This window comes from Carassius auratus, chromosome 20 (assembly GCF_003368295.1).
Source record: "Carassius auratus strain Wakin chromosome 20, ASM336829v1, whole genome shotgun sequence".
NCBI lineage: Eukaryota > Metazoa > Chordata > Actinopteri > Cypriniformes > Cyprinidae > Carassius > Carassius auratus.
The window spans coordinates 2,024,311-2,051,444 of record NC_039262.1 but is presented as its reverse complement, the minus strand read 5'-3'; the positions used below and the strand labels follow the sequence as shown (position 1 = coordinate 2,051,444).

Here is a 27,134-nt window from a genome sequence, read left to right as displayed (position 1 = left end):
TTTACTGAACATGATTATGTAGTGAATTAAAGAAAGTCTTACCATTTCATCAGAGTTATTATACTGGACAAATGTTCGCCAGCGACTCCTATCTTTGTACTCGATCTTATAGTTTTTGACAAAATATTCAAAGCCTGTGATGGTCAAGCCTGTGGTCTGAATACCTATGAAACAAAAACATGACTCTGAATTATTTCATCGTCTAGTCACACAACATGTAATCCTCAAATGCTCCTGAGGAAGCGCTCGACCAGCTGAGGAATGTGACAGCATGTAGGCTAAAGACTTCACTTCAGAGAGCATCATGGTGGAAAACCTGCGGCTGGCCTCCTTCGCTTACTGAACACATTCCTGAGGGAAACACTCAAGTGGCATGTTCCCAGCAGACACAGAAAGACCCCAAGGCCTGTTATTACTCTCCAACATTAACTACATCTCAGGCGAGAGGACACCACTGAGATGACAGGAGCAATATAAAGTGTGAAGCTGTGAGACTGAAGTGTGATGACTTGAAAGTTGCAAAGGAAGTTACTCATCATCAAAGAGAATGCCAGGAAAGGTAAAGAATCAAGCACTATTTAGTCACTGGTGTTCATTCTTGTGGTTGAAGATGAATATATTGAAAACTAAACAAACAATTAAGATAAATGATAAAATACATAAATGTGGTTCTGACAGGATGAGCAAAGCATAACCCATAATTCTCCCATCTCCTACGTGAAAAATGACCACTTGGATGGCTTTTGGACGCCCGACACTAGTGAGAAGTGTAATTTATTGTCATTTCAAAGACGAGAGAGTGAAGCAATGTTCTATTGTTTGTTTTTGGAGAATTATGAGTTATGAGTTACGACTGGAACATTGTGGGATATTTCAGTACTTCCACTCCAGCATTACCAAAACATTACAGATTTTATAGTGCTCAATATCACAGCAAGATGAATCAACTGACAATTATTATACATACAGCAAACCCAACTACACATATACTCACATAAAGCGATATACAGTTTGGTGTTGGTAAGATTTCTTAATGTTTTTGAAATACGTAAATACATTTCTTAAGCTCGACAAGGCATTTATTTGATATGTATAATTTGAATATAGTTTTTAAACTTTATGTTTTCCATGATCTTTCAGTAAACATTCTAATATGCCAGTTTGCTGCTAAAGAAACATTTCTTACTGTCAATATTCTTTTGTGGAAAGCGTAATACATTCGAAATTCGAGATTCGAGAAAGTTCAAACAGCTTTTATTTTAAATGTAATTATTTTGTAATACAGTAAATGTCTCTATGGTCACTTTTGACAAATTTGATGTGTTCTTAGTACTGAATGAAAGTATACATTTCTTCCTTTCCAAAAACAAAAATCTTACTGACCCCAAAGTGTTTCAACAGCGCTGTACATTACAGTGATTTTACAGTGTTGAAGTGTGATCCTAATATATAACACCAACAATAGTTTCTTGTGGCTCACTACTTTCATTTATCCTACCCTCTACAGCAATACATAAAAAAAAAAAACATGAATTTTTCATGCCTGTTGACAAAAGCTTTCTCAGAAAAAAATGCAGAGTGGTGACCCCACAGATAAAGAGATGCTTTTTCTCTAGATTTATTTAGCCTAACAAATTTCCGCCATCAACACAACGATAACAGAGCTTCCTCTTTGTTTCCCTCAGGGTCATCGTGTCCAAAAGCACAGATTCCCTCTGACAGGAGACAAAGTGAGCATTCTCTTACTTCTTGAGCTGTATGAAATTAACTGGGTTTTGCTGTCTACACACAGTTGTGCTCAAAATAAACGTGTCCGGCATGTTCCTAAATTTAAATGTGCTTTTGTAAGAGGGTTTGTATTTGTGATGAATGGACAAAGAGAGGGCTTTTCTGTGCTTTTATGTAATACCAGGAACTGTTCAAAAGATGCAGATACCAGTTAGCAGTCGGGGAGGGGTGAGTGTGTAATGCTCGGCACTCAGAGCTGATCACGAGAAAGACCTTTTTGTGAGGATAATTACACTTTCTGGAACCAACTGTGGGTCTCTCCCACATGTTTGCGTGTTTGTTCTGAAATGATAGGATTACATTTCTTCCTGAAGTTCAGAAAAGCTATTAAATGATGCATTGGAAAAGCCAAATCTTGAGGTGTTAAAGAGGAAACTGGACAGTCAGGTGACCCAGAGTCGAACAATCATGTCAGTGAAACCAGATTATGAAGGTTACAAGTATTACCTGTGATCCTCCTCTTTTCTCCGAGGTCAATCTGGAGCCATTTGGGATGGTTATTTTTAAAGTCATCAGCAACAGCTGGCTGGGTGCTATAAGGAAACCAGTGGACTTCAGACCCGTCAGAAGAGATATTGTGTGATGACAGGTTTGTATTAGTGCTCACAGGTTGAAGAACAGTCTGTCTGCTGCAATCTGTAAAAGAGAGAACATTGAAAGATTTACATAAGTTTAAAAGTTTGGGGTCTCTATATTTTTTCATACTTTTATTGATCAAAAGTGACAATAAAGACTTGAAAACTGTTAAAATTAAATTTAAATAAATGCTGTTCTTTTGAACTTTTCGTGCATCAAAGAATCCAGAAAAATGATTCACACTTTCGATGATTTCTATGAAATGATTCACACAACTGTTTTCAACACTGATAAAAAAAGCAGCAAAACAGCATTTTAATATACAAAACCATTATTTTACATTTTAATATTAATTCACAATATCAGTGTATTTTTTATCAAATAAACACAGGCTTGTTGAGCATAACAGGCTTCTATGTGTCAGTTTTTGTGCCACATGTGCAACTATGGTGACATATTAATGAATTCCAACTTGCATTAAAAAAAAGAACATCAAAAGAGAGTAATGTCAGTTCGACTCGTGTCTACTCTAGTGCTCGCTTTTAACATAATGAAACACACATGTTGAGCAAAAACTCAGTGACGTTTACATTGACTCAACAGGAAGCCCTGAGCTCTTAAAATACCCACCATGTGTACAGTTAAATGGAGACGTATGTGCTATGAACACACCAATATTACAATAAAAGAGGGGGGAAAAGACACCCACATCCTTTAAAGAGAGAAAAACAGGGCCAATACATCCTGTTGCTTAGTCCCGATTTGGCTAACACCATCACATTCCACACATTTAGCATATGCTAGCAGAGGAAACTCAGGAAGAAGACAAGGAGAATCTCAGCAGGTGGTCAGAAAGGATCCCTGATTGAAGTACAGTGGGGTCTGAACGTCTGCAAACTCCAGAGATGATGCTTATGTTTTTAATGTATTTTACTTTCCTTAATAACCTTATAAATACCAAGAAATCATCAGTAATTTTTACATCATAATGTTTCTTTGTTTCAACTTTTTCCAAATTCTAAAACGGTTCATTTTCAGCATTAAACAGGAGTTTTAACATGGACCCTGTATTTCAATGTAGATGTGTTTGAGAATTTAGTTAGACTTAAAAACGCCACAGAATTGCATCTCGATACCTTCAAGGTCTCGTCTCACAGGCTACAGTTTGTGAGTGATATCATCTAGCTAGGGGGTTGATGAGGGTAGGATGCTCACTAATGGTAGCAGTCATTGCCGGGTGCACAGCTGTGCTTTAAACTAATTGGATTAATGGCAATCCATTGACATGGATCGATTGATGTCCACACATCTATCAACTCCTGTCATCAGAAACTCGTGCAATATATCAACAATGCACACTGAATACAAATCCACTTCTGACCAGAGGAGATTAGGGTCATAACGATCAGGAAAGGTACTTCCACAAATCTATAACGACAACTGACTAAAGCTTGAGCGTATCACTAAAGCAAATAGGGAACAGTCAATGTGTATCCTGGTTGACAACAGGAAATATTCTCTTAAAAATAAAAGGTTCTTTTTTTGCACCAATGGCTGCATGAAGAACCTCTAACATCAATGGAACCTTTCCATTTCACAAAAAATTGGTTCTTTAGATTTTAAAATGTTCTTCACACTAAGAAAACAATGGTTATTTTAGGACCTTTAAGAAAAGGTTCATTAGGGAGCCAAAAATAATAAATCTGTGGCAATGCTGTGAAAACCTTTTGGAACCTTTATTTTTAAGAGTGTAAGTATGGAAGTGGACATTGTACTTGTACACCCAATGCAAATTAGGACGCAGGCGCCTTTGAACTGACTAGATTTTAGAATTTTGAGTTTTGAAAAAATGCTGAACCCCCACAAGAATTTTGAATCTGAATGGAATGACTTGCATTCAACAGTCACACAACAGAAAATGTTTATTAGTCCAAACAGTTCATTTTAACTAATTCTAAAGTTCTTTTTATTTTGTGATTAAATATTTTTCAGATTATTATTTATAGGCAGCGGCTATTTGCACTAAGTGTAAATAGCAGCATTTTTAGTGATATGGTATTTACACTACATGCAAATATCTATAGATTATTTACACTATGTTAAAATTTTACTACTCATTGCAAATAGTGGCAATTATCTGCACCTCAATATATTGTAGTAGATTGTAAAACACTATACAATATTAACTAAGAGTGTAAATTGTAATTTTAATTCAAATTATTAAATGAATGCCACCTTATTGGGACAATAAAGCCCTCCCTACACCTATCCAATCCCTACCCGATACTTTATTTTCAACTTTTTGATTATATTATCCATTTTCATTGAAAAGAAATGCTTTTCTGAAAAAACAAACACGTCACACATTTTTACATCTGGGCCACTGGAGCTGATGATTGCAGGTTGTCTTTTGCGGTGTTGACTAGCCGAATCACACGTTGGTGGGCGGAGTTAGTGTAAATAGCTTCAACAAACAAGGCAGGCTATTTGCAATTAGTGTAAACAGACACTGCATTATTTATATATCTTTATAAGTTAGTTAAATTGTCAAAATTAGCCATATTGTTTTGCATAACATTTTAATCTATCAGTTTATTATATTGAATAAATAAATACAAAAATTGTATGTCATTCTCAATTTAGCAGCCTGCACAACCATGGAAGGTAAACATTTGGAGCAAGTGTTGGCACATGCACACATTTGGCAACCGCTGTGAGAGTTTGATTCATCCTCTTCTGCAGAGCTGCATGAAGCACGTCGACACAGGTAAATGGCAGCCGTTCTGTGCCAGACTCAAACAGCCTGAGAAAAACAAACTCGGGTGATAAGATATTCCCACGCCTTTCAATTCACCCTAATAAAGAGCCAACAGTGCTTCCCATATCCGAATCGGTTAAAAAAAACCTGTTGGGCCAGCACAATGCGTTTAAACCACTTCCTTTTTTGCAGAGGTGCAGATATACCAGTCAAACAACACTGTAACACACAGCGGCAGCAGGAATAACAGCAGGCGGCGAAAACTAATCACGTCGACACGGTTCAAGAAATAATAGGATTAATCCTACACCAACATGTGTGCTCAATTCACATCACCATTGAACCATAAAACAAAAGTGCTTACCATTTATCACAAACGTGAAGAGGGTTTCAGACAACGAGCCACTGAAAGACAAGCAAAAACAGATATCAGTGAGCACTGAGCATTTTAGACACAAAAGATCATTATTACAGTGATTAATTAAGGCCCTGTCATGTGAAAGTAACGCCTACAGGGGCTAAAAGGGAGATTCCCATTGTCAACCCCACAAATTCAGACGACCTCCCTCACTGCATCCCGCATCTCCCCATCTGACAGGAGAACTGGGGTACAGCTGGGCCGGGGAAAAGAGCAGTGTGCTGTAATTAGAGAGGAACAGGCCGGGAAATTGCATCTCTGTCATGCATTACTTAAAAACCTGTCATTATCACAGGCTTCCTGGATGGGATTACTTTTTCATTACTTTTATGGCAGTCGAGCAAACCGTTTCAGAGTTCAGGGTACAAAGTGGTTTACGACAGCGTGAATGAAACCGAAATAGGATACGACGAGTGGTGGGCCAACAACAACAAAATAACAGATAAATGTTTGAAGACTGGGAATATAAGCAATAAACTGCTGGTGACAGATATATCATCTAATAAAATCCACGGAAAAATTAATCAAGTGCTGATCAGAGTCTCCGGACTGAAAAAAACGTTTAAGTGCGTGCAGTAAAACATGTGGAAAGCCTGAGGTCAAAACCCAAGCAATGTAAATACAGGAACTGATATTGATTGTAGTTATTCATTTAGGTTAAAGCGGACCCTGAGGACCGCTACGCCATCAACATAATCTCCTTAAGACTGGAGATGATGGGTTTAGTTTGACTGATCAATAGGTTAGTGAAATAAATGGCTAATCCACAAGTGCAACTTCATGATTTGCATTAACATTTTAAGTGCTTGCTAAGACAAGCAACACTATTGCTATTTCTCTATTCCTCATAATTTGGTTCAGTTAAAGAATAAATTAAAAGCATTAAAATAAATAATAATTAGTAAATGGGTAAATAAATAAGACAAAATGAAATAACCCACATCCAGGACAGACACCCTAGCGATCACAGAAATGCACTTCCAAACAAACAGAAATCCCAGTAACTATATAGCAATGATCTAGCAGGCAGAAACAACAATGCAATAAAATGCATTCGTTATAACACCTAATAACTGCATAACAATGCACTTATAATCCAGAACACACTAGGCAGCACATGGCAAAGCACCAAAATCCATTTAGAACATCCAGCAACTTTCTAAACTAGAACCTCTTAACTAGTGATGTTGGTGGCTTGGTGGAGAAATGTAGACTCACAACACACAACGACAGGTTGCTAACAAACTGTGAAAACAGAGCTCAGCAAAAGTGGCAGTGGACGAAAAATAAATCCACACACTAGACTTTTACACTGACCGGCTAGTCAGAGAACTGAGAACTGGCTGAGAGCTGAACCATGTCAATGAAAGAAGGGTAACTGCACGGCAATGCCCTAGTGAACACCCAAAAAAGCATATTGCATCCCATTAAAAAACAACCAGTAGACCCCAGTAATACTAGTATAGCAACGCCCTAGCAACAGATAAGCAACACACTAAAATCTATTCAGAATGCCCAGTAACCAATTCCAAAGACTGCTGTGATTATAATTTCTAGCTCCTTTTAATAGAACAAAATAAACTATGCACTGTGGCCTAGTTCATGCTCTTGTCACATTAAGGGAGGTGGCTAGGTCGAGTCAGACTTGCATCATCATTTTCTGATCCCCCTTCCTTCCTCTTTTCCTTATCATTTCCTATTTACTCCATCTACTATTCCTATCATTAACTGGTCAAAAAAAGAGAAAATGATCTTAATCAGTATTTGTACCAGGTATTTAATGGATTAAAGTATATCTGGCTTTAGAGAGCTGCCTATTGTCCTCCTAATAAATCACTCCTCAATGGACACGTCAAGCACTCCTCAGAGACTATAACAAGAGTCAATCCCGATTTCTTTCTCAACCTGCCCCCCAATTCCATGAAGACAGCTCGCAACAGAAACCACAGACAGAGTGTCCCTCACATTAGGTAGTAACTGAACCATTCATCATGCAAAAGAAGGCAGGAATCACCACTTAATAATAACTGCTATAGTCCTAGAGAACCTACCAAGGTCACATCCAGCCACAGCTGTTAGATGAAGTGCCAGAATAAGACATGTTGCGACTTGTCAGGGGAACTTGTAAGACAGACTATTTCAATTTTTTTTAACTCTAACCTAACTGTTTTTTCTGCCAAACTTACAGTAAACACAAGCTGACAGAAATCCACTTGAGATGGAAGTTACATACTTTAAACATCAACATTTTATTTCTTTTTATGTACTGGGAAAGCCCACATGCTGATGTCTGACTCACCCAAGAATATAAAAGCATTCTGGAGCATAGATAAAATCTGAGGCTTCAAGATTCTGTCACAGAGAAAGACCACAGAAACCACTGCAGTAACTCACTCTTTTGACTGGATGCCGTTGGCTCTGACCGCAGGGTAACGACTGAGCCCTCGGTGCTCCTCCACTGTGACTGGTCCTCCAAACTGATCCATGATGACCCCAGCATGCACCGCTGCTTTACACAAAACTGATGTCTGAAATAGAAAGTACAGACAGCACTCAGACACAACAATGAAGGGACAGACAGAGAAAGGACAGAGATTGGCCTATAAGACATAACAAGTGTTTCTTTACTTATACACATCAATTTTTTTTTAAATCAAACTTTCCTTTAAAACAAATCTAAATTTTGTAAGACCAATATGGCAATTCAATTAAGTTGACAAAAAACAATATTAGAACAATACAGATAAAACCAGTTTTCTTCATATTATAGTAATTAACAGAGAAATGGCTGATATAAAAAAAAATGGATATTAATATGTTGTCTAAGAAAAAAAATGTCTGATTTCACATAGAACTAACGGTTTTCTCCTAATCAGTTAATACACAGCCTATTATGATCAAGCTGTAAATAACAATTTGAAAAGAAAGAAGCTCCATATAAATATTTTTTAAAGTGCGTGAATAAATCCAACCACCCCTGTAGATTTATGTTTAATTTTCCATAATCCGTGACCGACAGGAGCATCTTGGTGGCAGTGATTTAAAACATTAACAAGACTCAAACTGACAAAGACAGGTTTTTTTTCGATCAGGTAAGTTACAAGTGATTTTAAAACATTTCAGCCGGTATATATATATATATATATATATATATATATATATATATATATATATATATATATATATATATATATATATATATATATAAATATATATATTGTAGATACATTATTTACACGATAGAAGATGAATTTGGTTTTGAGTCAAGCGCTTCATTGTAGTACTACGGTGATTATCTCTTCAGCGCACAGCATGAGCAGGTCAAACTACAATGCAGAATATTAAGAACTATAACTGGACTGTCATATACATACCATTATAACGAGAACACCATTATAATAAAACAATTGTGATTTTTTTTAGTGAGTTTAGCTGCCGTGTTTCTGACTGTTGTTGCGTAAAGAACGCGTCCACAAAATGAGTTTACTCAGAGCCGCGCAGATATGTTCATGTGCATTCGGGCCCTTTTTGCAGCATATAAATCCTAATATTAATGTAATGTTGCATACATAACGAAGCGTATTCTATATGAAATTATAAGTTAAATCCCATTGGTTAAAAACTTGCTATCAAATGCAATCCTTAGTCGGGGACACCCCTACTGTACATTATTAAAAAGAAAATCTATATTCATACACACATGCATGCATATATAAAAATCCTATTTATATACATCATAAATACATACATTGCAGGTCAAAAGTTGTATACAGTTGTTGAAGACAGTAAAAATAGTACTATTGTTAAATTTTTTTACAATTGAAAAACACCTTTCTATTTTAATACATTTTAAAATGTAATGTTTCTGTTATTAATTATGTATTATTATTTTTTCTTCTCTATGATCAGCATCCCTAAAAAAAAAACGGATAAAAAAACAAAAACATTTTTGCCAATTATTTCACGTTGTAAGCAGTGCACTATCTCCGCTACCATAAAACACCCATATGCGTACTTCTAGCACAGGCATTCAATTCAGTATGCTCTGGTATTTCATACTTACTAAAACATAACTTACATAAAGCATGCATGTTATTAGTAACAACATCGATTAATTTAAATTTCTGACTGAGGAGAGCTTTATAATTTCATTCTGAGGCAACAATTACAGTAATTGTGGCAGCCAGTGGAAATTCTTAGCATTCCCTAACTACCACCGCTAATGCTAGTCACAGAAAATGCCATAGCATTAATAACCTTTTTAAGGCCATTTTACTTAACAGGCCACTCAGGCAAGGTAACAGTCATAATGGGATTTGAACACTGATCTGAATTCACATTATGATCATTTGAATTGTGTTGAGTAACACTGAGCTCTGACCCTGAGAGCACATGCATGACCTCTAAATGTGACCCTGGACCACAAAACAGGTCTTAAGTGTCAAATTTTTTAAATTGAGATTTATACATCATCTGAAAGCTGAATAAAATAAGCTTTCCATTAATGAATGTTAGGATCAGACAATATTTATCCGAGTTACAACTATTTAAAGGGGGGGTGAAATGCTATTTAATGCTTACTGAGTTTTTTAGACAGTTAAAGAGTTGGATTCCCATGCTAAACATGGACAAAGTTTAAAAAATTAAGTTGTACGTTTGAAGGAGTATTTCTGTTCCAAAAATACTCCTTCCGGTTTGTCACAAGTTTCGGAAAGTTTTTTTCGAGTATGGCTCTGTGTGACGTTAGATGGAGCGGAATTTCCTTATATGGGTCCTAAGGCACTTCTCCCGGAAGAGCGCGCGCCCCCGTATAGCGAGGCTGAGTCTGAGCAGCACAGACATTTCACTGATCAGAGCGATTCACTGATCAGAGCGAGAGTGTCGCGAAAAGTCACAAAAGAAGTGTGTTTTTGGTTGCCAGGGCAAGACAACCCTGCACAGATTACCCAAAAAAAAAAAAACAGCATTAAGGGACCAATGGATGGAGTTTATTTTTACAGAGCATCAATGGAGTTGTGCAAGTGTTTGTTCCCTGCATTTCGAAGATGCTTGTTCACAAGGCCCAGTTTGACGACGGATTTGCGAATCGTTTATTTCTTAACGATGATGCAATCCCAAGGAAAAAGGGTCACGATCGTGTGTTGGAACCGCAGGCGGTGAGTAAAACTGCTTAAAATATCTCTGCCTCCTTGTTAGTGCGTCCCCTCCCATGCCGGACACCTGGGTTCGAGCCCCGCTCGGAGCGAGTCGTTGCTGCTGCTGCTTTCGTTCAGTTTCAGCCTCTGGGTCTGATTCTGGATCATAAATAAACGGCTGAATCTGACTGTAAGCCATGGTTTGTTTTGGATGATGGGTTTTCCCTCACGGTAATGTCACAGCTTTCACATGCTCTCAACACAAAAGCCTATTCGCTCTCTTGATTCTTTAGCTCCGCCCACACGTCACGCCTCCAGACGGTCGTGTTTTTCCGGGAAAAATCGGTACAGACTATCTTTCTCTTATGAATATAATAACACTAAAGACTTTTTGGATTTATGAAGGATGCAGTACTACTCTATATGTACTCAAGATTAACAGGATATTGAGTGAAAACGAGCATTTCACCCCCCCTTTAAAAAAAATCTGGAATCTGAGGGTGCAAAAAATAAATAAATATGTTGAAGTTGTCCAGATTAATTCTTAGCAATCTTCATGGAACATGATCTTTACTTAATATTCTAATGATTTTCGGCATAGAAGAAAAATTTATCATTTTGACCCATACAATGCTTATTTGGCTATTGCTAAAAATATACCCAGCGACTTAAATCTTAAGGTTTTGTGGTCCAGGGTCACAAATGTGGATGTTTCTTAATATCCATCTGCAATATTTAATTTTTTGCTTGCTCATCTGCAACATGCCAAAAACTTTCTTCCTTTTTTCAAATTAAATATTAACCACACAAGTTTTTGCTACTTTTGAATACTTAAAAGTAAATTTTACTTTGAATCTTAAAGCTGAAGATAAAATTAATTTTAAAAATGTAAATAAATAAATTAACTTTCCAGAAGCAAGCTCACTTAAAAGGTTTGAGCAAAATGACTACGGCAGAAAGACTGAATAAAAGTATGTATGGTCTTTGGGGTGGTCTGGTGTTTTACATTGAGCCCATTAGCCACTTGCAAATCATTACGGTGATAGAGGTAACAGAAGATGTATTGTGTGTTATCAGCAGAAACAGCTGCTTTGCATTCAGACAGAGATGCTTCATTAACCTGAACATGTCTCCTCCAGTCAGGGCCATAAATACAGCCCTATCTAACAACTGCAGTCATTACCTTTGTTTTGTGATGCATAAAAGTTGTGCTGGCCCATGCAAAACACTGCTTTTAGTGTGGTGCTATGTAGTTGCTATAATGTACTGGATTTTTACTAAATTCCATGAAAAAAAATTCCAACATGGCAGATACATGAAAAGCCCTTAGCCTCTGCTAATTTGCTATCGTTAAAATTAATTAATGTACATATAGAACCAAAACATGGTTAGTTTGATAAATGTTAATTATTTAACAATTACTCATAGCTACATAAATACTTTTTAATGAATAACTTTTAAAAAGAAAACATATAGGCCATTTTCTCTTTGCACTTCTAGTTTTGATTAGACTACATATCCAGTCAGATGAACCAGGGCCTGAATTTTGTTTTGGAAAATGGGGGGGGACTTCCCCTTTTAGGTGGCTCTTATGGGGGGGGGGTATTTTTTTAACCTATTTTAAAATACAATCATCCAACCTAAATGTTTCGTCCAAATTAAGACCAAATTAAACTTTCATTTATTTTAGATTCATTGCACACCAACTGAAATATTTCAGGTCTTTTATTTTTTTAATACTGATGATTTTGGCATACAGCTACTGAAAACCCAAAATTCCTATCTCAAAAAAATAGCATATTTCATCCGACCAATAAAAGAATAGTGTTTTTAATACAAAAAAAGTCAACCTTCAAATAATTATGTTCAGTTATGCACTCAATACTTGGTCGGGAATCCTTTTGCAGAAATTACTACTTCAATGCTGCGTGGCATGGCATGGCACTGCTGAGGTGTTATGGAGGCCCAGGATGCTTCGATAGCGACCTTAAGCTCATCCAGAGTGTTGGGTCTTGCATCTCTCAACTTTTTCTTCACAATATCCCACAGATTCTCTATGGGGTTCAGGTCAGGAGAGTTGGCAGGCCAATTGAGCACAGTAATACCATGGTCAGTAAACCATTTACCAGTGGTTTTGCCACTGTGAGCAGGTGCCAGGTCGTGCTGAAAAACGAAATCTTCATCTCCATAAAGCTTTTCAGCAGATGGAAGCATGAAGTGCTCCAAAATCTCATGGTAGCTAGCTGCATTGACCCTGCCCTTGATAAAACACAGTGGACCAACACCAGCAGCTGACATGGCACCCCAGACCATCACTGACTGTGGGTACTTGACACTGGACTTCAGGCATTTTGGCATTTCCTTCTCCCCAGTCTTCCTCCAGACTCTGGCACTTTGATTTCCGAATGACTTGCAAAATTTGCTTTCATCCGAAAAAAGTACTTTGGACCACTGTAGCCCATTTCCTGCACACGCCTGTGCACGGAGGCTCTGGATGTTTCTACTCCAGACTCTGCTTCCACAGGTCCCCAAGGTCTGGAATTGGTCCTTCTCCACAATCTTCCACAGGGTCCGGTCACCTCTTCTCGTTGTGCAGCATTTTTTGCCACACTTTTTCCCTCCCACAGCCTTCCCACTGAGGTGCCTATTCGTCAGAAATTTCTTTCTGTGTCTTACCCTCTCGCTTGAGGGTGTCAATGATGGCCTTCTGGAAAGCAGTCAGGTCGGCAGTCTTACCCATGATTGCGGTTTTGAGTAATGAATCAGGCTGGGAGTTTTTAAAAGCCTCAGGAATCTTTTGCAGGTGTTTAGAGTTAATTAGTTGATTCAGATGATTAGGTTAATAGCTCGTTTAGAGAACCTTTTCATGATATGCTAATTTTTTGAAATAGGAATTTTGGGTTTTCATGAGCTGTATGCCAAAATCATCAGTATTAAAACAATAAAAGACCTTAGTTTGGTGTGCAATGAATCTAAAATATATGAAAGTTTAATTTTTTATTTTATTTTATTTATTTTATTTTTATTCACTTAGCTGACGCTTTTATCCAAAGCGACTTACAATTGCTATATATGTCAGAGGTCGCACGCCTCTGGAGCAACTAGAAGTTAAGTGTCTTGCTCAGGGACACATTGGTGTCTCACAGTGTATTCAAACCCAGGTCTCTCCGACCAATGGCATGCGTCTTATCCACTGTGCCAACACCAGCCATCACCAGCCACCACCAATGCACCATCACCAATTTTTATCATTACATTATGGACAATAATGAACTGTTATCACAATATGCTAATTGTTTGAGAAGGACCTGTATGTTGTAGATGCAAAAATGTTGTATCTGAAGATCATTTGAAATAGTTCTGAAAACTCCACTTAATTATAGGTTATGAACTTCACATTCACAAAATTAATTATTTCTGGTCTGCCATGTGTTGAAGACAGTGGAAACATGTCTCTAGTAATTGTAAAACTTAACTTTGCAACACTTATTTTTTTGTTGATTTGTTTGCTCTAACGCTTATTTGTTTATTAATTGACTACTGTATTGCTGTAATTCATATGCAGCTTCTTTATGCCAATATTAAATCCTCATTTTTAAACATCCTTAGAAGGATCTTTGCATAGTGACTATTTCAGTGACAATATGAGCTTGAGACAAATCTCCTCACAGCAGAATGGGTCACAGCATGAAGGGAGCTTTCCACTTTTTATACAAGAATTGATGAAACAACCTGGTTACAACAAACACATACACTACCATTCAAAAGCCTTTGGTCAGTCCAATTTTTTTAAGTCTCATACTCAGCCAGGCTGCATTTATTAATGAAAACAGTTATTCATTTATTTTAAAAAGGTAAATAAAAACAATCATAATGATAGCAAAACTAGTAGTAAGCATGTACTGTGCACTTTAGGAATTCAGTTTCATTTATTTGCATAAAAGGGGGTGGTGCTATATGTCCAAACAAATTTCATTCCTTTGATTCATTCAGTCTCTCAAAGTGTTCTGATGAATCTAGAACTTAGAATAAGGTGGTAAGATAATAAATAAATGTGTGTGTGTTGGAGTGACTGCTGATCCACACCCTCACTGCAGTCACATTATCTGTCTGTAATCCCAGAGTCCACTGCTCCACCCCATCTACACAAAAGCCAATATGAAGTAATCAATCGCTCTAGCTCTTTCTAAAGCCCTCCACACTCGCGTATCAAAGCAGACAGCAGCAGGGTGGAAATGCACCCCCTTGTCTTCCATTGTGGGTTAAGACCCTGTTGTGCGAGTTTGAGCCTGGAGCCGTGTGTCTGTTGTCTCTCTTGAAAACCTGTGATCCGTGATGGGGGTTAGGACAACTTAAAGCAGAAAACCTTCCTCCTACCATCACTTTAGTCCATGGAAATGTATCATTAGTAAAATACAATACAGAGAGATAGTCACGGTCTGACACACTGGATTTTCCAATAACCAGAATGTTTATTTTCCAGTTTCTTCCGGTGTTACATTTTGTAGTCTATTTCTGTTATATTCACTTCCTAAATTTATATATACTCCCTATATATATATTTATTAGAGGTCGACCAATAGTGGGTTTTGCCAACACCGATATCTAGGTTGGACAACATTGGCTGATTAATTAACCAATAGTTCTTACATATTATAATTTAAAATAACTGTTTTCTACTAATATATTTATAAAATGTAATTTATTCCTACAATGTCATAATAACTGCATTCAGCATCAATACTCCAGTCTTCAGTGTAACATGACCCTTCAGAAATCATTCTATGTCCTGATTTGCGATCAATAAATACTTCTTATCCTCTCAGTATCAAACAATTGCGCTGCATAACATTTTTGAGAACCAGTAATACATTTTGAAGATTCTTTGATTAATAGAAAGTTTAAAATAAAAGCATTTACTTGATTTTCTTTTCATACATTTTTTTTTGTAACTTCTGATCAAATGATTGTGTCCTTGCTGAATAAGTTATAATCTTAAACTTAAAAAGTAAAAGTAGTAAACATGGTTTTATTACTACAAAACTATTACTATAAATAGTTTTGGAAAGGTCTAAGACTCCCTTTGTTCAAAATTATGTAGGAAAAGTAAGATTAATTTATGACAAGAGTGCACCCTCAAAAATCTACATTATAACAGGAGTTCTGACCTTTGTTTAAAAAGACTTCTTCATTGCCTTTTTCTCTATCACATTTTAGAAATGATCAGAAATTATATATCAACTGAAAACTTAAAATCTCAAAATCCATCCTTTAAAACCCATTTTAACATAAGACATTGCATTACCATGTAAATGGTACATCAATATCATGTTACAAAATGTTTTCATTCATGAATTATAAAAATGTAAGTTTGAATCATGCACTATAAAGTCTATGTTCAAAAATGTGAGTGACAGTTAAGGGGTTTTAATCACAAAATAAAATTTTAATTATCCAAAATAATATATTACATAACATATTCATGTAAACGGTGTATATTTTGTTATGTATATATAAATACACACTCATACAGTATATATTTTGAAAATATTTCCATGTATATATTTATATTCATACAATTAATATTATATAAAAATATTTAATATATAAACTTAACATTTTTCTTAAATTTATACATGCATGTGTGTGCATTTATATATACTATGCGCTCCATAAGTATTGGAACCGTAAAGACAAAATTGTTCTGTTTGCTGTGGAGTAAAGAAATCTGTAAACACTTTAAGAGTTTCATCTCCCTATCTGATGTAAGCATAAGTATTGGAACAGTTGCCTCACACGTCTTTCTAAGTGTTCAGCTGTGTCCTGTTCATTAATTCTTCAGATATTAAAAGTAGTGGTAGACAATTATATTACATATTATATGTAATGTGTGTTTTTAGACAGCCGATGCCGATATAAAGCCGATATAGCAGAGAAAGCAATTATGTCTTTACTGTTCCAATACTTATGGAGGGCACTGTACGTCAAGTCAAGTCACCTTTCTTTATATAGAGCTTTTAACAATACATAATAAATATACACAGTACACACTAAAATAATTTAACAAAAACTTGACAGCACTACTTTATATTTATATTATTTGTCCTTTTTTTCACATGATTTTGGTGTCCAAAACTCTGAAACCAAATGTAAAAACTTTATATTAATTTAAAATGTAAACTTTTTTTTAAAGTACAAAAGAAAAAAAAAGTCAGATTTTCTTACTTGATCCACAATATGCTCTTTTGAATTTTTATTCTCAAATCCTGCTGATAATAAAACAGCTTGAAGGAAAAAAACAACAACATTTAATTACAAAGCTGCAAAATAGAAGAATTTTCACTTATGGATTCATGGAAATAGACATTATTTTTGCTACAGTTTTCCTTCTCACTGATCAGTAAGGTTACTCTACTTTTGGTTTTTAAGAGATTAAGCTATGCTCATGCAAAAAACATCTGATTCAAATGAAAAGAACCTTTCAGTTGCCCTGAAAAAAATCAATGCCATGATGCACATAAAGCTCAGCCAGCTTTGCTTTCACAAACAAGAAGAGATTTTACCACAATGCTAAGCCTTCAGAAAGGCCCTTAACTTCTTGAGTTATACCTCAAAGCCCAAGCACATGATCTCTCCACATCAAACTATCCATTGCTGCTCGGCCAATCCCTCGCGTAACCCAAAGCTCCAACCCCGATTCGCTGGAAAAACTATGCACAATTACATAAACTCCTTTCATTCAGAGTTCACTGCCCACTTAAGTGACCAGGGAGAACAATGGAAGCAGCACAAATGATCTGTCACTGCGTATCCTCAGGGCATCCACATATTCATACAAAAAGCCCTGTCACAACAAATGGCTGTCAGACAATGGGACGAGCCATTAGCGCATTCCACCCCCGACCACTGGCCTGCTTAACATTCCCCGTCAAGGCCCTAGAGGCCTGAGCACCTGTGGGAAAATCTGCTTAGAGAAGCTGCTTTTCCTGGCCGAGCCGCTGCATCTGAAGCCTGTTCAGGAAGCTCCCCGCTGAGCATCGGCTTGGCTGCACGTCGGCCTTGTAATCAAACCCACAGCTTGCCAAACGTTCACCCACGAACGCGGAATAAGCCACGGCATGCCAGCCACACCTGAGGAAAACAACGAGATGCAACTCACATGTCTATAGCCCAGGGAAATGTCCCCAGACACGTCTCCCGTCACTGCTGCACATCCGGCCGGACAGTACTTCCTATACGGGACGAGAACAAAGAGAAATATCTGCTTACAGCACATCAGTTAATTATAGCCGACGGCTCTGGAGAGATAAAGCTGAGTGAGAGAACTAAAATTATAAGCACTGATGGCATGAGATATAGTCTGGAAAACTGTGACTATTACCTAGAGTTACTTTTTTATTATGTAATGTCTTGTGGCTTGGATATATTTCAACTGAACAGCTGTAAATAGGTCTGGGCAATATATATTTAATATTTTCAATACATGCACTATATTTATGTATATATTCATTTTTATTCAAGCTATTGTGATGATGCAATTGTACTTTTTTTTTCTAAAGAGTGTGTCAAATGGCTGGTTTTACATTCCATCCTGCCTCAAGAGTCATTCCATTTATAACTGAAAACTACACTTGAATTTTTCTTATTAATTGTATAAACTTTTTACTGTAGTGTATTTGTGCATTTAAGCAAGCAAATAAGTACACACACACACAGATAGATAGATAGATAGATAGATATAGATAAACACACATATGCACACACACATATGCACACACACACACACACATATACATATACACGCATAAACTGTACAATAATTAATAATAAAGTCTCTGAAAAATATTGAGTTTTTATTAACTAGTGGTGTATTAACTATATTAACTAGAGGCTTTTTGTATAATATTATTATATTAAAAAACCAAATGGAATAATTACACACAATAAAAAAAATAAAATAATAATAATTGATCTATAATCATAAAAAGTATTATTATTATTATTATAAAGAATAATAATAATAAATCAGGCCAAAGACGAAGTGTCCCATTTTGGTGTCTGACGGAAATTAAATGTAAAAAAATATATTTTATATACATAGAAAGCATATTAAATACAAGTAAAGTGTATACTTTAATTTTTTAAATAATGTATGCATACACTTATTTTTATAAGACTGAAAAAAATGCTTTATTGGTCAGCTTTTCCAGGTTTCTATATGCTGAAGACATACTCTCATACGTACTTTCCTGCTGGGAAATGACTGCCTGTGTCCAAACATGTCAGCAGCTCTGTGGAGGAAAGCAGAGGAGGCCACACAATAAGGATAAAAATAAGCAGATCAGAAGTGTCTCCACAAAAGAACTCAAAAACAACAACAACAACAACAACAACAACAGGACATGAGCCTCACAAAGGATGACGGACCCACTTCCTGCACTTCCATGTATAGGATGGAAACATATACATACTTGGACATAAACCTCACTCACACTCACATGACAGGCACAAACAAAGACCACAGACTATCAAGAACTAAAAAAAGAAAAGACAATTCTCATTTTTGGATCAACTATCCTTTTAACATTGCTTTGCTTTGTTCAACCAAGTCATATAAAAACATCCCTAAAGGATCTGTAAGCATCCAGATGAGGGAACGGGGCAAACCACAGCTGGGGGCTAACACGAGGGTCAGCCAAGAGACAGGAAGATTATACATTTCATTTTAAACAAACGATACCTTTGTGGTTTTCAGTGGAGTATGAAAGCAGAAATCCTCTTCCAGAGATGTGCTGGCTGCTGCGAAAGCGGACGGTCACTTCACTGGAGTCTGTGTGGATCTGTGTAAGCTTGGGCATCGGACCACCACAGTACTCCCAGTAAACTAGATGAAATGCAAGTACATTTATTAAACTTCATGAAAATGTAACTGTAGATGAGAAATTATATTCACATCAGGTATTAATAAAATTAATTAAAATTAACATTCAACAAAACTGGGTTCAACATTAACACCTGCCAAGTGCACAGTGTAAGAAAAAAAGTATAATAATAATAAAATGTTGTAGAAGTCATTTATTAAGCCAAAAAGGCAGAAATAGCGTGATTGTGGAAAGTTTATGACATGTCTGCTAATTGAAGGATAACACTGATGAGATTCTGATAATCTCTGATGATTATAAGCACACTTTAATCTATAAAACATTATGACTGAATGGACCAAAGGGTCAATGACACCAGTCAAACTCTGCACCAACACAAAGCTTTAGTCATCCAACGTCTCTCAACTGCTATTGAAGAATCCCTCAGAGAGGAATTCTAGCCATCCAGCCGCAGGACGCATTGATCGGTGGATGTGGCTGAAGCTGAGGCTCGACTCTTGACACCATAATAGTGTTTGCTCTATATGAATTTCTCATATCTACCAAGGTCTTCCAATGACCAGAAGGAAGAATAATGCTTAAAAGTAAAGCACTTTAACATTATTGAAACTAGAATGTTGGATTTGATCAAACAAAACGAGGAAATTGAATGAACACAAGAACTGCCAATAATATATATTTTTCTTTTTTTGAATTAAAGGTACCAGAATTATATTCTGGTGAATTTGACACTTACATAATCGACAATGAAATTTTAGCTGCTGTGATATCCATAAACACACATTTTTTGGATTAAAATAATGCACAGACATGTTCAGCATATGTTTGACCATGTATCCACAAGTCAAGGCATTTCGAAGGAGCAACCATTTACAAATTTACCTAATCTTATTCAGCAAAATCTTTCATTAAAATATTTCACACCTTATATATTGTTATATATATATAAAATATTGTTACCTTTTTAACTGAAATGCATTTACACTCAGAATACTACTTAATCTGTGCACTATTCCAATTTTTTAAATCCCAATATAGTGCAAAAACAGCATGCTCAGTCAAAATAAACAAATATCAGAAAAATGGATGGGTATTGTTAAGGTTTTAACGGTATTACTACTCTTACCGATACTGCTTAACGGTACGGTACTTTAACGGTATTCTTATCGGTACTTTGTGTTGTGTGTGTGTGTGTGTTTTTTTAAGAACAAGTTGAGAACAGAATTAACATTTCTTTATTTTTTTAAATGTAAAATTAACAAAACAATTATTTGTAGTGCAAGAAACAGCCATAATGCACAAAATGCACTTTGAAAGATGCTTTGACAGATTGCTTGTGTTTCCACCCTTACATGCAAAAATTTTGTTGCACTTATGACAACGAGCGTTGTCTGCATTAACTCTAGTGAAGTATAACCAAACTTTGAAATCGTCACTATTTGTATTAAGCGGAGTTTTCATACTGTTATGCATGTACCGCGCTCGTTCTTGTTGTGTGTGTGTGTGACTGACAGACAGCCTCCGCGGCGCGCATGAGAGATCTCGCAGATCTCACAGACAAACGTTTTAATATGATTGCACATTAGAAATGTTTGGTGAGATAAAATGTGCACGAGAACATTATTAAGCAAAAATACATAGTACATTAATTTTTTCCCCTCCAGTACCGAAAGCAGAACCGATAGCGTCAGATCTTACTGATACTATGGTCCTTCATAATTTAGCCCCGGGGCCAGTGTAATACCGGTTATAACAAGTGACAGTATCCTTTAGGAAACAGGAAGATTTGGCAACATTTCCCCATAAACGCTGAAACATTCTCTGACACACTGTTTTCTGTGGTTTCCTCCTGCTTTACAGTAAACTTATCAATGTGTGACTGGTGCAGACTCATGACAGTGTTCTGATTTATAGAGCTTTTACAGGTTTACTCACAGTAATGTGATGTAGGGGAGTTTAAACTGACTAAAGAGTGTATGATCAACTATATCATAATATGATTGCACAAGTACAAACAGACTTAAATTAGAATTTTAAATACAGCATTGTTTCATAAAGCACTTTATTTCAGCACCATACAACAACGGTTTCAGTTTGTGGAGCTTTATCTGTTTTTACAACCAAAGGAGGTATAGGAAACCTGTTTGAAAACAATCATTACTTCTGGTGCCTCGCTTTACTTTTAAATTCAAATGCAGCCGTCAGAATGTCCTTTAGTCTATTAGTCAGCAAGAGACTGTTCTTCTTGTTGAGAAATGCACCAAGAAAACCACTCAGACAAAAACAACTTAATCCACCACACTTTCCATTAATCAAACAAGAAAGCCCTGATGACAAAAGATGAAGATCTCAGAACACAACAAGCTGTTCCATCATTCACCACTGAAAACATCTGGTTTTCATATTGCTTGACCCAGACGGAGGATGTAGTAGCCACTAGGGAATCGCTAGATAATGGCTGAGAAAACAACATATTATGTAAGCACCATTATATAAAACAGCTCACCATTTTCTGCCCCATACGATCCTTTCAGAACCTTCAAATAGTCAGAATCACAGTCCTTCTTCTCCACGTTCAGGTCTCCAAACTTAAGGACAATAGTGTGGCCAATTGGTACGTGAAGCCGCCATTCACACCAGGAGTTGTTGGGGTAAGTTCTTGGGTAGTTCTTGGAGGACAAGACACCACTCTCTTGACCGAGGACATAATGACCACAGCCATCATCTGTAAAAGAAATATGACAATTTGTTGTAATATAACATGCTCCAACCAGACCCAGGAAGAACAAGACTATCAAGACACTATCAATATTTAGTACTTTAAGTATGGAAATGTACAGCTTATATTTTAAAATTAGAGATGATCATTGAATATGATTACATGTCCAACGAACATTACTAAAAAAAAAAAAAAATTTAGGACAAAAAGATATTAGGAAATTAGTTTTATTAATGCAAGGATGCATTCAATCGATAAAAATAAAAAGCATAATAAGAAGACATGTTTCTTGAGCACCAAATCAGCATATTAGAATGATTTCTGAAGGATCATGTGACACTGGAGACTTATGAAGCTAAAAATTCAGCTTTGCATCACAGGACTAAATTACATTTTAAAATAAACAAAAAAAAAAAATTAAGCATAAGCATAAAAAGCTTTTGAAAGGCAAGTTCTTCTTAAAAAATGTTTACATTGAAATGTAAATGGACACACATTGAATAAGCTGCCAGAACGCTGCTAAAATCCACAAAATTCTGGCCAATAATCAGGCTCTGCCAATAGATCTTCACCCAATAAATAAGCAAAATTTAAGTTATTTACAAGTTGTCAGATTAAACATAATTAGGTAGGCCAATTTAACACACAAACTATTTTTGCAGTTCAGTTTGGTGTCACTAATGGCAAAGAAATCAATTGAATTTAAGCTTTTACCTTATTTCTTAGAAGACAATATTAATCCAAGCCAGACCAAACTCATTAAACTCTTTAATATATTCGAACAGCAATTCAATCTATTACATAACAGCAAGCAAGACTCTAAATGCACAATACTTGATACTCTTGCAACAAAAGATTAGATGAACCCAACAAGCCAATAGACGCCAACCTAACGTAAACCAAATAATATTATATCAGCCAGCAAAAAGTTTCATTAACTCAGTGTTTGGACATGCACATGCCCCTAAGATAAATCAAAACACCAGAAGAAGCCTCTACTTAGATCTAAGTATAACTTTTGAAATGAAAAGACAATACACCACCCTTATCAGAGAGGAAATTAGATGTTCCTCACATATGCCCACTCATCAGTGACAAAGGTGGTGTTAGAAACCGTCAGCTGCCGGACACAAGTCATATGGAGGAGAGCTCCCACGCTGGGTATATCAGCATTTGTGCGAGTATTGTCAAGACTGTCACTGTTCACTGATATGTTATGGCTCTGTTATACCACTGTCTCCCACAGTAAAGGCACTCGCACCTGTGATGGCACCACAAACTCCTTTTTTCTAGACAGCTGAACATCAAGCAGCCACGCAGGAACTTGGCGCTGATGTATGCGCATTACAGACTCTAAGACCCCAAAGTTTTGTGACATTGGCGGCATTCTTAAATGACATGAGGAATGAAATGGGACCGATGTTATAAATAGCTCTGGTGAGTTTCTAAGGGAACATTCACCCGCACTAACTAAAAAAGCTTTCTTTGACCTTAGCTAGTATTACATCAGTGCTAAATACTAGCGGACACACAGTGGCCTTTGTGGTGGCGTCTGAACTCCATCCAGATGTAGGGTTGGGTCGGTGCAAAAAAAAAAAAAAAAAAAAAAAAAAAAAACTAAAACTAACGGAAGAAAACCTTAGGGCAGGTGGTGGAGGAATGACATCATATGTTAATCACAGCCATTCAAACGAACTTAAAGCTATGACTACTTAAGCCAAGACATTTTCAGTAAATAGAGCCAAAAAACTAAATTCCCCATTGACTGATTACAATAAGATACTTGATGCTTTTTTGTATCACAAGCTATCTGAAATTGTGTTTAAATATGAGACTACTAATTTAATATGCATTAATTTGCACACATTTCCAGAAACTTGAACACTGGATAAATCCTGGTTTAAAATTCTTGGTTCATTTTGATGACATATTAAGGTTTTTACAGAGGGGATTTTGAATCGCTCTCCATGAATCAAAATCTCCATTATCACTCCAGAAATTAGAAAACAGCCAGGAGAGAGAGAGAAATAAAAATGTCAAACCATTTTTTAGGCAAATTGTATATGAACAAACCTTTCCGTAAAAACCTTCAGAATATAAAATTTGGTACAAATGCTGCGTTTCAGTTCATGTGGGGAAAAGTTTTTTTTTTTTTTTAAATCTGGCCTTTAAAGATATGTTTTGTCATTTAATGGATGGATGGGTTAAATGCAGAGCACCAATTCTGAGTATGGGCAGGGTCACGATACTTGGCTGTATGTCACGTCGTCGTTGTCACTTTTTAAATATACAGAAAAAACAAATAAACATTTAGAAGGGATTTCAGATGTTTTTTTAGTCTGAAACAACACGTTATGAAAAGCCAAATAGTTTAAAAGCTCAAAATTGACCAATGCATGAATAAAATAATATATTATAATATATATACTAATTTTCCTTTAGTGTCATGCCTCACAGAATATTCTAGGTTATTAATTGGAAATTAAATTAGTCAATAGTTCTAATAACATGGTTTAAAAATAACCAAACTCGGTTTTCTCTTGCACTGAGAAGAACATGACAGAGCTTCAAAACCAGCTTTTTTAGCATGTCGAAGAACACCTGGCCATCGTCTGCCCCAGGGTTGAACACAAATATTCATAACACTGAGAGTTCTGCATGTACAGACAATCCCACTTTCTCCTCCTAACATACACCAATTATTGGTTCACACTAGTTGAGGATATTCAACTTTCAGAAGGGGGTTTCTCAGTGAATTATGCAATAGACTAACCATTTATGGTTCCCCAAAGAAACTATCAGTCAGTTCCTAAAATAAACATTTATTTTCTTGTGTGAAGAACATGTTCTAAGCCTAAAGAACCGGCTTACACTATAAAGAACCCCTTGTGCAATGGAAAGCTCCCTTGGACGTTAATGGTTGTTAATGGAACCAATGACTACATCAAGGGTAAGTGATACTATAGTACTGAAGAATTGCATCCTCGATTGAAACACTTAACGGTAAATTAAAAGTTCACCCAAAAATAAAGATTCTTTATTCATTCATACATCGTTTCAAACCCCCTTGATTTCATTTCTTCCATGGAAACCCAAAAAGAATTGCACTTGCTGCTCTTTTCCATGAAATCAGACTAACAAAATTCAATAGGTATAAAATGGACTGAATTAGAAAGTGAATCAGCATTCCAGTCGCTTTAAACAGTAGATCAGTGCAAACGTCATGGGTTTGATCCCATAAAATGTGTACCTTAAAATGGGTAATTCACAAAAAAAATTAAACTTCCCTCACATCATTTACTCACACTTGTCATAACAAACCCTTAAGACTTAAAAACTGAACACTTAAAGCTATTTTCAGTTAAACCTTAGAGGTTTCTGTCCCTCTACTCAAAGTCAAGTTAATCAAACTTAAAAGATTTAAAAGCGTTACATATCTGTTCATCATATTAAGCAACCGCATCTCTTAAAAGACTTGAATGAAATCGCTTGAATCATATTAATTCATTTAACAACATTATGGCCTTTCCCAGAACTTTTCAGTTTTGGCTTCCTGGTTTATCAATGGAGGTACGAATTCTACGAAACCTCTCAGGTTTCATTAAAAAATATCTTCATTTGCGTTTCGAAGATGAACCACATATTATGGTTTTGAAAAGTAATTATGAAAATGAACATTTTGGGTGAACTAGGCTAATCTTTTAAATAATAGCTTCGCCAAATGTATGAAAGTAAATCAACCATTTCATTAGAAAATCTGACTCAGAATGATTCATTATTAAATCAGACATATCTGCTTCGCTCATGAACCCGCCAAGGATAGCTAGAGCAGAGGTCAAGGTTTTCAAACTATTTAGATTTTGGTTTACTTTTTAAATGTTAATTCTACATCTTTTTCAGGGTTCGAAAATCTTAGCCATTCAGTAAATATATTTTTGGCTGAACTATTATTCCTTTAATAACCAAAGGTATCTCCCATAGTATTGTCTCAATGTGTGCCCAGTAAGCTTTTTTGGATAAGGTCACATACATAATTGAAAATTAGTCCTAAAGGAATATCCCAGCAGTGAAAAGACCTCTGTGCAGCAATGAAATCCCAAAGTTATGTGTTTGAAGATCAGATCCAAGCACTTTGACTGCAGTTGTGAGAGTGATTCGAGGGAGAGTTGTCCTCATGGACAGACTCCTCCAGCATGTTGTGTCAACTGCTGTTACAACACAGTCAGCACATTCTACTGAGCCAAAGCTCACACCAAATGTCTTATCTATAATAAAGCGTAACTATATTAACTTTTTATGCATTAATATCCAGAAATACTAGGGTTTCAAGTAGTGCATAAACACACATATTTTAAACCAGCATATGTGCATGTAAGAAAATCACAAACATACATCTTGGTTTAGAGTAAGACTATTTCTATAATGTTAAGTCAAACTCATTGCGCTCACCGAGTTCAACAAGAGCTCGTGTAACAAAGTTTGAAACATTATATCTCCTCAGAACTAGCTCTAGCGTACGTTTGTTTATAATAATATAAAATGAAAAACGCATGTCCTATGCAAACAACTATACGAAGTCGTCCTCCACCAGTAACCTCTGACGCCTCAGCAAACAGCCTCTTTTGTTTGTTTCCGTTCATCTGCCGCGGTTTTGTTCACTTACCCGGTTTTTCGGCGAGCACGAGCGGGTGAATTGAATATAAGAGAATCAGTCCATGCAGTAAAGTGTTTCCAGACATCTCCACTTAAAACCGCTGCGAATGAGAGTAAAACGCGAGGACGCATTGGAGAAGCGTCACCGGAGCATGTTTACCGGGAGAAACTCGAGTACGTGTGTCCGCGAGGATCCCCAAACGCC

The 27,134-nt window shown here is 36.3% G+C and overlaps 1 protein-coding gene across 2 annotated transcripts in view; it reads right to left on the bottom strand.

Moving 5' to 3' along the window:
* LOC113120502 (discoidin, CUB and LCCL domain-containing protein 1-like) overlaps positions 1-27,128 on the bottom strand; it is a 34,748-nt gene extending 7,620 nt beyond the window's left edge. The window contains exons 1-9 of one of the 2 annotated variants that reach the window (XM_026290364.1): positions 26,940-27,128; positions 22,064-22,282; positions 19,416-19,559; positions 18,917-18,966; positions 17,835-17,909; positions 7,935-8,068; positions 5,487-5,527; positions 2,236-2,424; positions 43-164 (exon numbers count right to left, since the gene is read on the bottom strand). In XM_026290364.1, the coding sequence (XP_026146149.1) occupies positions 43-164; positions 2,236-2,424; positions 5,487-5,527; positions 7,935-8,068; positions 17,835-17,909; positions 18,917-18,966; positions 19,416-19,559; positions 22,064-22,282; positions 26,940-27,015 (1,050 nt within the window). In that variant the 5' untranslated portion in view covers positions 27,016-27,128. The remainder of the gene's footprint in view (positions 1-42; positions 165-2,235; positions 2,425-5,486; positions 5,528-7,934; positions 8,069-17,834; positions 17,910-18,916; positions 18,967-19,415; positions 19,560-22,063; positions 22,283-26,939) is intronic. The other variant, XM_026290365.1, reaches the window with a different exon arrangement.
* Between the last annotated feature and the right edge of the window lie 6 nt (positions 27,129-27,134).